The following is a 17,380-nucleotide window of genomic DNA, read 5'->3' on the forward strand; positions in this document are numbered from 1 at the left end:
TGTTATACCTGTAACAGATGTGGATGAGGTTGGCCAACAGGTGTAGTCCAGCCTTGCAAGCCTATGATGAATGTGTCACTATTCCATTTTCCTCCTTTCTTTCTCTTCTTCTCTCTGTAAAGTCTTCCTGTCTCCTGCCCTTAGGTTTCTGTACAAGATCAGTAAATCTCTGGATTTCCAACTGAGCTACTGTATGGGGTGGTGGGGGATAAATTACTGACCCCCATCCATTTCCTAGATGCTTTGTGACCTTTGGTCAACTCACTTGATCCCTGGTCATTGACTGATGACTGGAAAGGTAAGAAAAGTTCTGAAAGCTAATAATAATAAAGAGTGAAAAATATGAGCTCTTGTCTACTTTAAAAAAAAATTGAAGCATAATTGCTTTTACTATATTGTATTAGCTTATCTTGTACAACAAATTGAATCAGCTATATGTATACATATATCCCCTCCTTGTGCCTCCCTTCCACCCCAACCCCCGTCCCAAGGGCTCTACTTTTTTTCAGCCCATTTATCTTTTCTTGGCAGCACCCTTATGTTGAGCTGATCTAATGGTCTATTCTCATCCTTCCTTTGACAGAGATCTTTTGCTCAATTTCCATTTTAGACTACTCCTGATTCTTTCCTCTAGGCTTCACCTAATCACTGAGCCCAACAGGTATTAAGTAGAGTCCCTTTGTGCAAAAGGCTCAAGGACAAGCTTTCCTATGTTCAGAGTCATTTTATTAGGCTTGGCATTAGTGTTAACTCTTAATATCCTGTTTGTCTCACTGAGTCTTCATTTATTATGTAGAATACAATGTACCTACTAGGATCTCCTCTGAGACATGCCTGCTTCATTAGTAGAGACAGATCAGTCAGAGATGTTTTTAGCCACATGACTGCTGATTGGACCTTTGGTAGAACTTTCCCTAAACCAGGCCAGTCAGATCCTCTCCCCCATGAGTGTGAACTGACCCCAGTGACCGCGAGTCACATTTCACCCAGTGAGTTAGAAATGGAGACTTATTATTGGGTAACTGTTAGCAGCAGCGATTGGCCACTCCTGAAACTCTGCCTAGCTCACTAATATCTTTGTGACCTGCTTTGTCAAGGCACTTTCAAGGTGGTCAAAAGTGCAAGTAAAAGATAGTAGCTGCAAATAGAGAAACAGGTAATTGACTCAAGAACTTGATAGTGTGAATTGAAGGGAATGGGTAGATTGCAGAGATATAGAGATTGAAGAAGTGTTGAGATCTGGCCTAAGGACAGTGGTAAGTTGAAGACAGTGCTATTACTCCTCGGCTGGGGAACGTTTTCAATCAATATTGGAGTGGCTGGTTGCTGGACAGATTGGGCTCTCTGGGATTCTTGAGCTTTTTAAGTAATGGTTCCTCTTTTTTCACAAGCAGCCGTGTGAAAGCCGACTGTAGAACTTCATAAGAAGAGTGTATGATACATATGCACTATTTAAATTGTCTCAGTCCAGCTCCTTTGTCACCAAAACCTTGTATTTATAAAAACAGGTGTCTGAGTACAGGGTAGCTAAGAAACAGAAGGAAGCTAAATAGCCCACACTTTGTACTCACCATCAGTATAACCTCTTATGAGTAGTGGAACCCAGATTGAAACCTACATTTCCTAAATTCTAAAGGTCCCTGCTCTTAACCCTCCAGAGGAAAAGGAGGGTGTGTGTGTATGTGTGTGAATATTGGCTGTGTTAAACTCATCCAGGGATTCTGTGCCTGTAAAATGCCTGAACAATAAACTAAGGCAACGAAGGACTCCTTAGATCACAGGCTTCCTTTAGTCCTTTTTTTTTTTTCCTTTAAGAAAGTTTACCAGCTTCTCATCATCAGATTGAGTGAAGAGTTATAGAAAAAGAAGGCGACCTGGGGCCGTGGTCCCCGATGACTCAGTTGGCAGCCAAGCAGGGCTGGCGCGGCTAATTACTAGACCTGAGTCAACCCGTCTGCCGGCAGGCGGTCAGGCGGGGTGGTTCGAGGTCCCGCGGCTGAAATGTGGGCGTACTGGCAACGCAGGGCAAGCACAGGGAAGGAAGCGGAGATCCCAGGCCGAGACGCCCAAGTGTAGGGAGGGCGGAACACGCTTCTCGGGGGTACACGGGGTCAGGCAGGCAGGGGTGGATCTCTAGCTCCCGCCCGCTCGGGTGCCGCGCGGCTCCTCCCACTCTCTCCCGCCTCCAGGCGGCCGGACCAACGGGCCGGGCGGGCGCGCGGGGCGGGGTAGGGCGGGGCGCGGCGGGGCGCGCGGCCTGCGCGCAGGTGCAGCCCGGCGCCCGGCCCGCCCGTTCCGCCGCCGCCGCCGACGTGCGTGCCGCTCGGCGGAGGGGCCGGGCCTGCGCTCTCTCCTCCTTCCTCCCCGCCTCCCGTTGCCGGTAGGACCCATCTCCCGCTGCCGCTGGGACCCCCGTGTCATCGCGCGCCCCGAGCACGGTGAGTTCCTCAGGGAGCCTGCGGGCGCGCCCCCGCCGCGTCTTCGATCCTCCGACCCGTTGCTCTGAGGCCGGCGTCGGGCCAGGGCTGGGTGGCCGGCATGGGGCGAGGGCAGCCGGCGGCGTGGAGCGTGTGGATGAATGAGGCGTTGTTGGACTAGGCCGCGCCTCGTGAGAGCGGCCCACGCCTCACCCGGCACGTTCTGGGGAAAGCCTCCTACCGAGGCGGGGATGGCCAGTGGCCCCATCCAGAGGGGGAAGGTTTTTGGAGGGTCTCTGCTTTGGCTGGGCGGCCGGCCACCCCTCGGTAGGAGGCCAGGGGACTGGAGTCTCCTCTCATGTAAATGTGCTTCGGAGATCCGGGGTTTGGCTGGCAACTGGTGGGAGTTAAGATCCTAGAAGGGAGATTCCTTGGCCTCCGGGGTCAAGGATCAGAGGCTGGACTATCACTTTATGAGCGGGGCCTCAGCGTGGCCCGCGGAGGTTCCGCTGGAGCCAGAAGATAGGGACATAGTTCCCAGCTTATAAAACGTGAGGTTAGCAGTCCCCTTAAGTTCAGTTTGCAGTACTGAAGTGGGGTCAGTTCCGCGCGGAGAAACTTGGAGCCAGATTGTCAGGGACCCAGAAAGTTTCGACCTTTAAACAAAAAGGTTTAGTAAATCCATTTAGGACTAGGAATAATCAAAGGGTAGATTCCGGACGTTGCTTATGAGGTCTGAGGAGTCGTAGCAACAGTGCCAAAGGTGGAAGAAACCTTGTTGGAAAGACCTTGATGTTGGCGAGTGTTCTTTCACGTGAAACGTGGTGTTTCTGTGCGAAATGGGAAAGAGTAGGTTCCAGATTAAGGGGGAATGGTTTGGTGGGAGGTGACTCGGTTGCTAGTGGTTCTAGAATGGATTTTCTTTGACACTCTTATCTGTACTCGTGCTTCCAAATGCTTTCATTCATGTAACCACACGTCCGGTTAAGAAAGTGTTTTGTGAGCAGTCTGAATGGAAGATTGGCACCTTGTTTTATTTTTTATTTCTGGTGCCACATATTTTTATTTTACTTACATATTTTAAATTTCGTTTTGGCTGTGCTGGGTCTTCCTTGCTGTTCTGGATTTTGTCTAGTTGTGGAGTACTTGCTTCTCATTGCGGTGGCTTCTCTCCTTGCAGAGCAGGGGCGCTAGGCAGTAGTTGGGACACGTGGGCTCGGTAGTTGCCATTCCTGGGCTCTAGAGCTCAGGCTCAATATTTGTGGCTCACAGACTTAGTTGGGCCTCACCATGTGGGATCTTCACAGATCAGGGATCGAACCTGTGTCTCCTGCATTGGCAGGCGGATTCTTTACCACCAAGCCAGCAGGGAATCCCTGGTGCCACATAGTTTTAGATCAGTTTTTCCAGTACTTCTCAGGGGTGACTGCTTTGACAACTATCATAATCAAATCTGTTAACAACTTTTCTGTTTATATTGTTGTTGAGAAATAAAGTAGGTCAGTTTTGAATTAATATATACAGTACATTTTATTCTTTATTATTCAATAATATATTTTGTGTGATGAAATGTGTTTTTGGTCAATGGGGATAGTAAAATGTTTTGTTCACGTGTATGTTTGTTTTGACATTTCAGATGCCCCCCAAAAAGGGAGGTGATGGAATTAAACCACCCCCAATCATTGGAAGATTTGGAACCTCCTTGAAAATTGGTATTGTTGGATTACCAAATGTTGGGTAGGTGAATATTGGCCTTTTCACATTTTCCTTTTGTAAATATTTCGGTCCTGTGGTACAAAGGGGAACTCTGAAGGTAATTGAAATTTAAATTGAAGAGGCCAGGAAACTGGAATATTACTATGTTACAAAGCAAGGTTTTCATTTAGATGTATCTTATTTTTGGTTTTCTACACAGATACTGTATTGAAACTTGAGTTAACTTACATTGTTTGTTTTGCTGAACTCAGAGGAAGAACCTGTGGGAGCTGAAACATCTAGTTGAGCCAGAACAGCCCTAGTTTGCCTCAAACACCGTTGGGAGACAGTGTTGAATTTATGTGGAATTAGAGTAGTTTAAATTAGATTTTCTCGCTGGTTGGCTATGTAGGATACCTAGTCTGGTTACCAAAGGCCATACAGTAGGATACTTTAGTAAATAGTTTTAAAACCCACATTATAAATTTGATTAGATTCTTGGGGAGATCAGGGATAAGATCACTGAATTTTTACTTGAAGAGAAGGTGATGAATTTGAACTTAATATTGGAAATTGTACGATAAAAGGGTATCTGTTATAAAGTGGTTAAATCTGAAAGTTGTGGGAATAAAATTTTGAGTTTTGTAATGTTTAAAATTAAAGTGAATCACTTATTGCGAGTGAGACAGTAATTAGGAAATATTTGTGGGTTTTTTTGGTATAAAGATGCACATGCAACTTGATTGTTCAAAGTCTATTTTTTCATTATTTGCCCTTCTATTTTAATACCTTTCACTAACCTTAAAATAAAAAAAATGTCTCAGAAATGATTGGGGTGTACTAAGGAGTATCAGATCCAATATATTAAGGATTTGTTAAGGTGACAGATGTTTTGGAATGTGAGCTAGGCTTAAGATTGGCAGGTGGGACAACCGTGTTCTTTGATGTATTCCTTGGAGCCCCTGTCATAGAGACTGCCTAGTGAATGCAGCATGGTGTGACCAAGTGAGGCAGTTCTGAAATTCTTGTAATGTAAAACGTGACAAGTGTGGCTGTCCTAATTTCAACTGGAGCTGGAGAGGTTTGCATTTTGAGGGGGTTTCCTGCTGTGATATAGGCTGCTTGCAAAGTAAGACTAAACAGAGAGTGGGAATATAAGCAAAACAAATAATTAAGCAAAGTACTGTAGGGGTGCTGTCAATAAACTTGAAAGCAAGATATGATCATTCTGTATGTTGTGAGCTTTATTCCATTTAGTAAGCAAGACATAGTTTTTAGATATTAACATACTTCTCTTATTCTAGACTCATTGCAGTCAGTGCAGCTTGATGTTAGTGGAAACACTTTAAATGGGCTATCTTAAACTTCTTCCTTTTATTTTATTTTTGGCTGCATTGCATGGCATGTGGGCTCTTAGTTTGGTGACCAGGGATTGAACCCATACCCCATGAAGTGGAAGCACATAGAGTCTTAACCAACTGGACTGCCAGGGAAATTGTAAAATGGTCCATCTTAAAAAGTATTTCCTATATGAGTTTTTTAGCATAGAGCATAATGTCAGTATATATGAGAATAACCTAAAATATTTTTTAAAATGTGTTATTTATGCTTTTAAATTAAATACTTCTCCAGTTTTGTTGACATATACTTCATAACAGTAAATTCACTCATTTTAATAATGCACAGTTTGATGAGATTTGGCAATTGTGTTTGGCTATGAACACTTCTTTTTATAGAATGATCTTACATTGCCTAACTGTATCAGTTAGGGTTCTTCGTAAGCAGCACAAATTCTTGTTGTTTTAAGCAAGAAAAAGACACTGGAAGAAAAGCATTGAAGAGCAAGCTGAATGGCCAAGCCTCAGTAGGGACAGGAGCTTGGATAGCCTGGTGGAGGTGGGTCCGCATGGAGCCCAGCCATATGAACCTCTGGGTATGGACCAGAGGTATGGTCCTCTGGGTGTTTCTCATCACCTGCTGCCTCTCCAGAGGAATGCCAGTTCCTGTGTAGGGAAATCTGACTGAACATGTGTTCCTCTAGATAGGCTCACAAGAAATGGACTGGGGAGAGGGGACAGTTAAAAAATAAGGACCTTTAGTACAGAAACCGATGGAGGAGGGCATGGCAACCCACTCCAGTATTCTTGCCTGGAGAAGCTCCATGGACAGAGGAGCCTGGTGGGCTACAGTCCATGGGGCTGCAAAGAGTCGGACATGACTGAGCGCCTAAGCACAGCACAGAAACCATCTGAAGAATCTCTTGGTTTTTAGAGAACTGGATGAATAAAAAGGGTTGCTTTTTAGTAGCCATAAGGCTGATTACCTAAAAACATCGAGGTAATATTTATAGCTAACAATAGCTGATACTTATTTGAACACTTATTTGCTATATGCCTATCATTGGGCATGTTATATGTGTTATCTAATTTAATCAATGTTTGATGTCCCTGCCCTCTTCCATTATACTTTGAATTCCATGAAGGCAAGGATAGCTTTGTTCTGTTCATTGTTATTATTTCTAGCACTTAGACTGGTGTTCGGAGAAGGCAATGGCACCCTACTCTGGTACTTTTGCCTGGAAAATCCCATGGACAGAGGAGCCTGGTAGGTGCAGTCCATGGGGTCGCTGAGAGTCGGACACGACTGAGTGACTTCACTTTCACTTTTCACTTTCATGCATTGGAGAAGGAAATGGCAACCCACTCCAGTGTTTTTGCCTGGAGAATCCCAGGGACGGGGGAGCCTGGAAGGCTGCAGTCCATGGGGTCGCTGAGGGTCGGACATGACTGAGTGACTTCACTTTCACTTTTTGCTTTCATGCATTGGAGAAGGAAATGGCAGCCCACTCCAGTGTTCTTGCCTGGAGAATCCCGGGGACGGGGGAGCCTGATGGGCTGCCGTCTGTGGGGTCACACAGAGTCAGACTCGACTGAAGCGACTTAGCAGCAGCAGCAGCAGTGTTAGGAACTTAGTGACAGTGACAATGAAAGTGAAAGTTAGTCACACAGTTGTGTGTGACTCTGTGATCCCATGGGATGTAGCCCGCCAGACTTCTCTGTCCATGGAGTTCTCCAGGCAAGAGTCTGGAGTGGGTTACCATTTCCTTCGCCAGATCATCTTCCCGACCCAGGGATTGAACCTGCAATCTGCATTGCAGGCAGATTCTTTACTAACTGAGCTACTAGGGAAGCCTAGGAACTTAGTAGGCACTCAGTAATTTGTGAATGGGATAGTTCTTCTGCCCTTGATGCCATGTGTAGGTTTAGTGATAAGGGGACATGTTTTGGTGGCCACTTTTAATGAAGAGAAGTAGAAAGAATACTAAAACAAAAATATGGAAATTTAATTTCCAGGTTTGTTCTGCTTTTTCTTACCTGAATGACCCTTTATAAATTAGCTCTTCTTGGGCAAGTATATCATTGTAGGTATAAGGCTTGGAGGATGTTAGGGGACACTACTGATACTTTTTTTTTAAAGTTTTTTGCTTGTTTGTTTGTATGTTTTGTTTTTAGGCTCACAGCCGCTTTGAGGGAAGGACACAGAGATTTCCCATACACCTCCTGCCCATATATGTGCATGTCCTTCCCCTCTTAGCAACATCCCACACCAGAGTGGTACATTTGTTACCATTGATGAACCTCACTGACACATCACCCAATGTCCATAATTTACTGTAGGGTACACTCTTGGTACTTTACCTTTTATGGATTTAGACAAATGTATAAAGACCTTTGTCCACCATTATAGTATCTCACAGAGTTGTTTCACTACCCTGAAAATCTTCTGTGCTCTGCCTATTTATGAACTCTCCTCAACCACTAGTCTTTTCGCTGTTTCCATACTTTGGTCTTTTTAGAATGAAATTGGAATCGTGCAGTATGTAGCCTTTTCAGATTGCCTTCTTTTACTTAGTAATATGCATTTGTTTCTTCTATGTCTTTTCCTGGCTTAAATAGCTCATTTCATTTTAGCGCTGAATAGTATTTCATTGTCTGGATGTACCATAGTTTTTTTTATCCATTTACTGACTTAAGGACATCTTGGTTGCTTCTAAATTTCGGCAGTTGTGAATAAAACTACTTGTTGTAAACATCCATCTGTAGGTTTTTGTGTGGACATTAATTTCCAACTCATTTGGACCAAGGAATATGATTGCTGGATTGTATGGCAGGAGTATGTTTTTAGTTTTCTAAGAAGCTTCTGAAGTGGCTGTATCGTTTTATATTTTCACCAGCAATGAGTGAGAGTTCCTTTAGCTCCATATCCTTGCCAGCATTTGGTGCTGTCAGTGTTCTGGATTTTGGCCCTTCTAATAGGTGTAGTGGTATTCCATTGTTTTAATTTGCATTTCCTTGATGACATTGTGAAGTATCTTTTCTTATACTTATTTGCCATCTGAATATCTTCTATTGTGAGATGTATGTCAAGGTCTTGACCCATTTTTTAATTAGTTTTTTTCTTATTGCTGAGTTTTAAGAGTTCTTTGTATATTTTGGATAATTGTGCTTTATCATGGAGAAGGCAATGGCACCCCACTGCAGTATTCTTGCCTGGAAATCCCATGGATGGAGGAGCCTGGTAGGTTGCAGTCCATGGGGTCGGGAAGACTCGGACACGGCTGAGCGACTTCACCTTCACTTTCATGCATTGGAGAAGGAAATGGCAACCCACTCCGGTGTTCTTGCCTGGAGAATCCCAGGGACAGGGGAGCCTGGAAGGCTGCAGTCCATGGGGTTGCTGAGGGTTGGACACGACTGAGCGACTTCACTTTCACTTTTCACTTTCATGCCTTGGAGAAGGAAATGGCAACCCACTCCAGTGTTCTTGCCTGGAGAATCCCAGGGACGGGGGAGCCTGGTGGGCTGCCGTCTGTGGGGTCGCACAGAGTCGGACACGACTGAAGCGACTTAGCAGCAGCAGCAGCAGTGCTTTATCGAATATGTGTTTTGCAAGTATTTTCTTCCAGTTTGTGGCTTGTCTTATTCTCTTGACGTTGTGTTTGCAGAGCAGAAATTTTTCATTTTAAATAAGTTTACCTTTTTATTGGGCTTCTCATGTGGTGCAATGGTAAAGAATCTGCCTGCCAGTGAAGGAGACACGTGTTCAATCCCTGGGTTGGGACGATCCCCTGGAGAAGGAAATGGCAACCCACTCCAACATTCTTGCCCAGGAAATCCCATGGATAAAGGAACCTGGCAAGCTATAGTCCATGGGGTTGCAAACCTTACTATTTCTTTCATGGATCATGCCTTTGGTATTGTACTGAAAAGTCATTGCCATACCCTAAGTCATCTGAGTTTTTCCCTATCTTCTAGGAGTTTTGGGCTTCCCTTGTGGCTCAGCTGGTAAATAATCCACCTGCAATGTCGGAGACCTGGGTTTGATCCCTGGATTGGGAAGATCCCCTGGAGAAGGGAAAGGCTACCCACTCCAGTGTTCTGGCCTGGAGAATTCCATGGACTATAGAGTCCATGGAGTCGCAAAGAATTGGAAGCGACTGAGCAACTTCACTTCACTTCTTCTAGGAGTTTTTTAGTTTTGCATTTACATTTAGGTCTGTGATCCATTTGAGTTAATTTTTGTGAATGGTGTAATGTCTGTATCTAGATTCTTTTTTTTTTTGGCATATGGATGTCCAGTTGTTCCAGCACCGTTTGTTGAAAAGACTGTCCTTGCTCCATTATATTGTCTTTGCTTGAGGAACTACAATTTGATATTCCGTCATGGGACAGCTCTTCTTGCTGCTGTCACTGCATGAGATGCAGTTAGTTTCAGTTGCAGGTGTCAGAACCCCCCCCCAAAACTATGGCCTAAACAGAAGTTTCTTTTTTATGTAAAGTAAATTTAGTAGTCATGGGTTGGTATGTTGACTTCGCTTTATGAAGTCTTAGAAACCCCAGCTCCTTGCACTTTGTGCCTTGGCAGTCCTAAGGGAGCGGCCTGTCGTTCTCATCATCCGAAGTGTTGTGAATTCCAGACAGCTGGTTATCCAGAAGGTCAAAGGGCCAAATGACTTGCCCTGCAGTCTATTATGGATTTTTTTTCCTGTAAGCTGCCACACTGTACATTCTTTTGTCCAGATTTAGTCATAAGAATTTTTCAGGGAAGGCTAGGAAATGTAGTCTTTATTTTGATGGACAGATGATTGGTTAAAAAATCTGTTACTGTGAAAGGAGGAGAGAATGAGAATTGGGGGACCACTGTACACTCTGTTCCAGCAGTCACAGCTGCCTTAGGGGACTATTTGTCTTGCTTAGTTGATACTTCTGGGAATGTCCTTTGGTTGTTCCTACAACTTGCTGTTTTCCAATTCGCCAGAGACCAACTACAAAGTCTTTCAAAGCTAGGTACTGTTGTTGAGGAAAACACTGTAGGAAATGCTTTTAAAAAAATTGCAGGATAATTATGTTCAGTGTTTTAGTTATCTAGTTTTATGTAACAAACTATTCCAAAAGCTTGTGGTTTAAGACAATGACTGTTTATTATTTCTCCTGGTTCTGTAGCTTAGTTGGGAGAGTTTGCTACTGGTCTCACTTCAGATCCTATATATCCTATATGTGCCTGCGTTCAGCTGGTGGCCAGTCAGGATTGGAGGGTTCAAGTGGCCATACTGGCAGGGCTGGGGCCTTATCAGGCTTGGCTGGAAGTCTGGGTCATTTCTGCCCTCCTTTACTTGGCTTCTGTCTCTCCAGGTTATCTCCAAACTTTTTTATAGCATGGTGGCTAGCTCCCAAGAGAGAGAAGATGTGACGGTGGTACAACATGCTTCCACCTATTTCTTTTAGTTAAAACAAGTCATGACACCAGCCCAGAGACAAGGAGGGAAGGGAAATAGACCAGTTTCTTGGTGGGAGGAGTGGCAAAGAATGTGTGGCCATCTTTAATCTGCTGCATTCTATTATTTCTCCAGTATAGTTTTGTATGACACCCATTTGTTTCCTGGAGAGAGGTCTTTCTGGCTGATTCTCAGCTTCTTGTTCTTACTGAAGAAGCACCATTCCTTTTTTTAAAAAATACATTTTGTCTCTTGTTTATCTATTGGCTACTCTGGGTCTTCGTTGCTGGGCATGGGCTTTCGCGAGTTGCGGCCGGCTGGGGCTACTCCAGCTGCAGTGTGCGGGCTTCTCTGCGGTGGTTTCTCTCGTTGCCGAGCACGGGCTCTAAGGCCTGTGGCCTTCGGTAGGTTGCAGAGAGTGGGTTCAGTAGTTGTGGCTCACGGGCTTATTAGTTGCCCCCAAGGCATGTGGGATCTTCTCAGACCAGGGATTGAACCAGTGTCTCCTGCATTGCAACGCAGATTCTTCACCACAGGACCACAAGGGAAGCCTGAGGCTCTATTCTTGATTGCTTCAAGAAGCTCACTGGCGGAAGATTATTCTCTCAGTGTTCAATTTATAACTCGCTCTTTATGCATATATTTATTTTTCATGCTGGCCAGATTTTTTCCCAGTATTTGATTGTTAAAAATTTCGTATCCAGAAAAGCCACTAACTTCATACGGAGTAGTGTTTTATTATATATACATTATATATAAGAAATAACCAATTATGTGTATTCTATCCTTGGAATAGATTATATTTTTCATTTATAGTTATAAATTCTTGACAGTATCTTCCACTTATGACTTAATTGTTTCTGCAGATTGCTTGCATGAACTAGTTTGAAACTGATTTGGAAATGAAGGTACAGGGAAATCACAAATTGTGTACTTTAACTTTTTTTTTAGGTCATTTAAGGCCTTTTAAAAATGTTTGGTTTTGACAAAGACTATAGCAAAATGCAGTAGTGATCTGAAAGCTGGTGCTCACGTTTTGTCTGTAACTTCTCGGCCCTGTTTGTAACTCTCCACCTTTCTTACTCTTCTGCAGTCTTTTGTGCTTGCTACACTTCCGCTGTTTGCTCTCTTAATAGTAGATTTCTGTCCTTGGCTGTCTTCTCTCTCATCCTTTCTCCCTGGTTAGTCTCATCCTCTCCTGATTTTAATCATCTGTTGGCTTCTCTTTTCTATAGTCCTGCTGTTATATTCCCTCTCTTGTATAGTAATACTGCTTTCCGCCCAGATACTTGAGAGATTTATCTTTGCATCCTTTCTCCTCAGCTGTATTTTTCTGTAGGGTACCAAACCTGGTACCCGAGTGTCTCTCTGATCTGTTTTTTTCACATCTTCATTGCCACTGATTTCTTACTTGAACTATTCCAGAGGCTTCTTAAGTGGGCTTTTTGTCAGAGCATTATCTATAGTGAATCTTTTGTTTTGTTTTGCCCAAGTGATTTTTTTTGTTTGTTTTTTACATTGAGGTATAACATATACAATAAAACATGAAAACTTTAAATGTACATATCAGATTTTTACGTTTTAATTCACCCATGTAACCAGTACCCACGTCAAGATCTAGAACAAATCCGGTGCCAGAAGACTTGCCCGTGCCCCTTCTCAGTCGGTACTGTCTTTCCTGCCACATTCCAGCTTATATCACTGCATTGGTTAGTTTGCCTGATGGAGATGGAGTCACACATTATGCACTCAGACACTTTTTATACATCAACGTTATGCCTGAGAGAATATACAGGATGTTTACCCAGGTTGCTGTGATGGGCACTTGGGTAGTTTCCAGTTTTTGCCTGTTAATGGATTGAGGTGATTTGAACTTTCATGTACATGTCTTTTGGTGAGTGGATCTAAGCACTCGTTTCTGTTGGGTGAATGGATGCACTTACCCACTTACCCTGCCTCTTCTCCAAACTTCCCACCCCTACTAGTTAAATAGCTTTAAGTAGATACTGCCACATAGTTTTCCAAATTATTTATTATTATTCTTATAGTGCTGGTGTTGTAGAATTTCTAATTGTTCTGCATCCTCACTGGCACTTGGTATTACCATTCGTTTTCGTTTTGGTCATACTCCGTGTATCATCTCACGATTGTTTTGCATCTCTCTGATAGCTAATGATTTTGAGCCTTTTTAAAAAAAATGTTTATTGGTCTTCTTCTGTGAAGGATTTTTTTTTTCTTTTTTGTAATGATTAGGTGTTGTTTATTCTGGATATGGATTCCTTGTTGGATATATATTAGAACTACCTCTTCCCAGTCTGTGTGACTCTGCTTAAGGTTAAATAAAAACTGTTTTTTTCAAGAAGTTTCACAATTTAAAAATTTTACGCTTGCAAAACCAGTTAAAAAAAAATCCTATATGAGGTCTGTTTACATTCCCCAACTGTTAACACAGTATGGTTATAAAAATTAGGAAATCAGCATTGATTTACCAGTTTTCTTACTAATACTCATTTTCTGGTGCAGGATCTAGTCCAGGGTTACATATATGTTGCATTTAACCCTTGCTGTGTCCTTAGTTTCCTTTAATCTGAAACAGTTTATCACTTTGTTTCTTTATGTCCTTGACACTTTTGGGGAGTGGTGGCCATTTACCTTAGGCCCTTAAACCTGATGTTTATCTAATATTTCCGGTGGTAAAATTCATACTTTTGGATGCAGAATTGACATATGCTTCTAAGTACATTACATCCGGAAGCATAGGACCTTGGTTTGTCCTAATGCTACTGCCAAGTCGCTTCAGTCGTGTCCGACTCGGTGCGACCCCATAGACAGCAGCCCACCAGGCTCCCCCGTCCCTGGGATTCTCCAGGCAAGAACGCTGGAGTGGGTTGCCATTTCCTTTTCCAGTCCTAATGCTAGTGATGTTAATTAACTTTGATCAGTTATCTAGGAGATGTCTGACAGATTTCTTCACTGAAAGGTTTTCTGTATTTCCCATTACAATTAATAAATATATGTTGTAGGAAGATCCTTTGAAATTATGTAAATATTGTGTTTCTCATACTTTTGCCTCCCAGTTATGGCATGTATTAATGATTCTTGTTTGAAATAGTTATTATTGTGGTGTTTACCAAATGGTGATTTAAACATTTCTGTTGTTCCTTGTATATTTATATATTTATAGAAGGAACAATGGAAATTCGGTTGTATAGAATTCTGTTGTAAAGAAGAGCCTCCCCTTCTTCTGTTACTTATAATTTGTTTGTATCAGGATCAGCTTTTACTTTGTTGTTTATAATGGGTTACTGTTGTTACATTGTGTCACTCAAACTGCCCATAGATGGCCTTCAGGAGCCTTACTGTTCACAAGTATACCTTTTGATGTGTCCTCTATTTTTTTAGTATTTTCTACTTTCTGACTCCAGAAAGTAGAAAATTGTGTATATTGTGTTCTCGACTTATTTGTACTTTCTCTGCTCCAGCTTTGGAATAAACAAATTTATGTGTGACATATGTTTTCACTGCTCTTGAGTGTATACTTAAGAGTGGAATTTCTAGGTTGTGTGTGACTGTGTATTTATTTGAGGAACTGCCAGACTATTTTCCAAAGCGAGCATGTAAGTCTGTATTCCTATCAGCAACGTATTTAGGGCCTACTTTCTTCACATTCTCACCAATGCTTGTTATTACCTTTATTAAGCATTTTTAAATTTTAAGGTATAGTTGATGGCAACCCACTCCAGTACTTCTGCCTGGAAAATTCCATGGATGGAGGATCCTGGTAGGCTACAGTCCATGAGATCGCAGAGTCAGACACGACTGAGTGACTTCATTTCACTTGATTTACAATATTAATTTAAGCTGTGTATCATAGTGATTCAAAATTTTTGTAGATTATACTTCATTTACAGTTATTATAAAATATTGGCTCTATCCCTTGTGCTGAATACTATATCCTTATGGCTTATTTATGCATAGTAGTTTGTATATACCTTACTCCCCTGCCCTTGTCTTGCTGCTACCCCTTTTCCCTATCCCCACTGATAACCACTGTTTTGTTCTCTGTATCTTCATTTCAGTTTCATTTCACTTCAGATATTTATACAATTGTTATGTCTGATAGTTTTCATATTTTTTTGCATTCCTCATTATCTTCATCTGTGAGTTTGTTTCTTTTTTGTTACATTCACTGGTTTGTTTTGTTTTTTAGACTCCATATATAAATGATAACATAGTATTTAGTATTTATCTTTTCTCTGCCTGACTTATTTCACTAAGCATAATACCCTCCAGGGCCATCTGTATTGTAAATGGCAAAAATTTTCTTTTTTCCTTTCTCTTTCTCTCTCTCTTCCTTCCCCCCTCCCTTTCCTTTTTATGGCTGAGTCGTATTCCTGTGTGTGTGTGTGTGTGTGTGTGTGTGACATCATCTTTATCCCTTTATCTGTTGGTGGACACAGTGTGCTTCCATATCTTGGCTGTTGTAAATAATGGTGCTTTGAACATTGAGGTGCATGTATCTTTTTGAATTGGAGTTTTCGTTTTCTTTGGGTATGTACACAAGGAGTGGAATTGCTGGATCATATGGTAGTTAATAGTTTTTTTTTTTAAATACTTTATTTATTTATTTGGCTGTGTCAGGTCTTGGTTGCCGCCCGTAGGATTTTCATTGTCATTCGAGATCTTTCACTGTGGTGCACAGGCTCTCTGGCTGTGGTGTGCTGGCTGCTGAGTGCACAGGCTCGATAGTTGCAGCACGTGGACTTCGTTACTCTGTGGCATGTGGGATCATAGTTCCCCAGCCAGGGATCGAACCCAGGTCCCCTGCTTCACAAGGCAGATTCTTAACCACTGGACTACCAGGAAAGTCCCTAGTTTTAGTTTTTTGAGGAACCTCCATGCTGTTTTCCACAGTAGTTACACCTCCCACCAACAGTGTACAAGGGTTCTTTTTTCTTCATATCTTAGTTTCAGCATTTGTTATTTGTGGTATCGTTGATTGTTACCATTTTTTGATTATAGACAAACCATGAAGTGGCATCTCATTGTGGTTTTGAATTGCATTTCCTTGATTCCTATTAATGTTGAGCATCTTTTCATGTGCTTATTATGCCTTCATTTTGGAAAGATTTTTGTTTTGGCAATTCTAGGAACAGTTTTTCTTTGAGCACATTGAAGGTATCTTCCATTTTCTTCAGCTTTCTAATGAGAAGTCTATTGTCATTATCATCATGGTTTTTCTGTACATAATGTGTTTTGTCCCCCTATAGTTTTCTTTAAAATTTTCTTTTTATATACTAGTTTTCAGAAATTTGATTTTCATATGCATTGTTATGGTTTTTCTTATGCCTCTTTTGCTTGGGATATGTTGAGATTTTTAGGTTTGTGAGTTTATGATTTTCATTAAATTTGTAAAATATTTGGCTAGTATTTCTTCAAATGCTTTTCCCTCCCCTTCTCCCTGTTTCTTTTCTTCTCCTTCTGTGATTCTTATTATATGTGAGTTAATCCTCTAATTAGTATTCTGCTGAAGCTGTGGTTATTTTTTTGTCCAATTTCCCCCTCTGTGCTTCACTTGATGGTTTCTCTTGCTCTGTCTTCATCCTCACTGATCTTTTCTGCAGTGTCTATTGGGCAGTTAGTTACATCCAGTGGCTATCATTTCAGTTTCATTTTTTTAGATATTATGTTTTTTATACCATAGCCCTGCCTGGGTAGTTTTTAATTTAATTCCTCATTGTCTTCATATTTACCTTTATATCCTTCAGAAAAATTTAAAAATATCTATAACATTTATCTTAAGGTCCTCATCTGCTAATACCATCATCTCTATCATTACTGGGTTTGTTTACGTTTGTTGACTTTTATCTTGATTTTTATGTTTTATTTTCCTGCTTCTTTGCATTCCTTTTACTTTTTATTGGATTCTAGATGCTGGATTTTATGTTGCTTGCTGAAAGTTATAGTAGTCCTTTAATGAGTGTTGGACTTTGTTCTCACATTTGGTTTTTTATTTTTTTGAGACTTTTTATTATATTTTCTTAAGATAGGTTCATAATATTTTTTTGCTGTGGTGCTACTTTAGCTCTTATACTAAGATGTGGCTTTGAGGACTCTACCCAAGTTCCCTTGCATTATTATATCTCTGTATGTTCCAGCTGGTAGGGATGTGAACTATTCTAAGCTCTGTGTGAACTTGAGAATTGTTCACTGTGCTGCTCTTGGGTATTTTTTCCCCTGGCCTGTGGACACTGACCTTACTCGTGTACAGTGTTACGCAGCCTTATTCTTGAAGATACCTTCTGCTGATCTCCAGAGCCCTGTCTGTGCAGCTGCTTCCTTTTAGTACACTGTCCTATAAATTCTAGCTGCTTTGGCTTTCTCAAAACTCTCATCTCAGTCTCTTTAACTTGGCACGACTGCCAGCTTCCTTTGGTTCCCCCTTCCTGTGCTGTGGCTTTGAAACCACCTTTAGGCAGTAAGCTAGGGCAGT

The 17,380-nt window shown here is 41.9% G+C and overlaps 1 protein-coding gene across 1 annotated transcript in view; it reads left to right on the top strand.

The window, feature by feature from the left end:
• The first annotated feature begins 2,271 nt into the window (after window positions 1-2,271).
• Window positions 2,272-17,380, top strand: part of OLA1 (Obg like ATPase 1) — a 164,085-nt gene continuing 148,976 nt past the window's right edge. Inside the window, exons 1-2 of the mRNA XM_006063037.4 lie at window positions 2,272-2,438; window positions 4,054-4,154. Of these exons, the coding sequence (XP_006063099.1) occupies window positions 4,054-4,154 (101 nt within the window). The 5' untranslated portion in view covers window positions 2,272-2,438. The remainder of the gene's footprint in view (window positions 2,439-4,053; window positions 4,155-17,380) is intronic.

This window comes from Bubalus bubalis, chromosome 2 (genome assembly GCF_019923935.1).
Source record: "Bubalus bubalis isolate 160015118507 breed Murrah chromosome 2, NDDB_SH_1, whole genome shotgun sequence".
Classification (NCBI taxonomy): domain Eukaryota; kingdom Metazoa; phylum Chordata; class Mammalia; order Artiodactyla; family Bovidae; genus Bubalus; species Bubalus bubalis.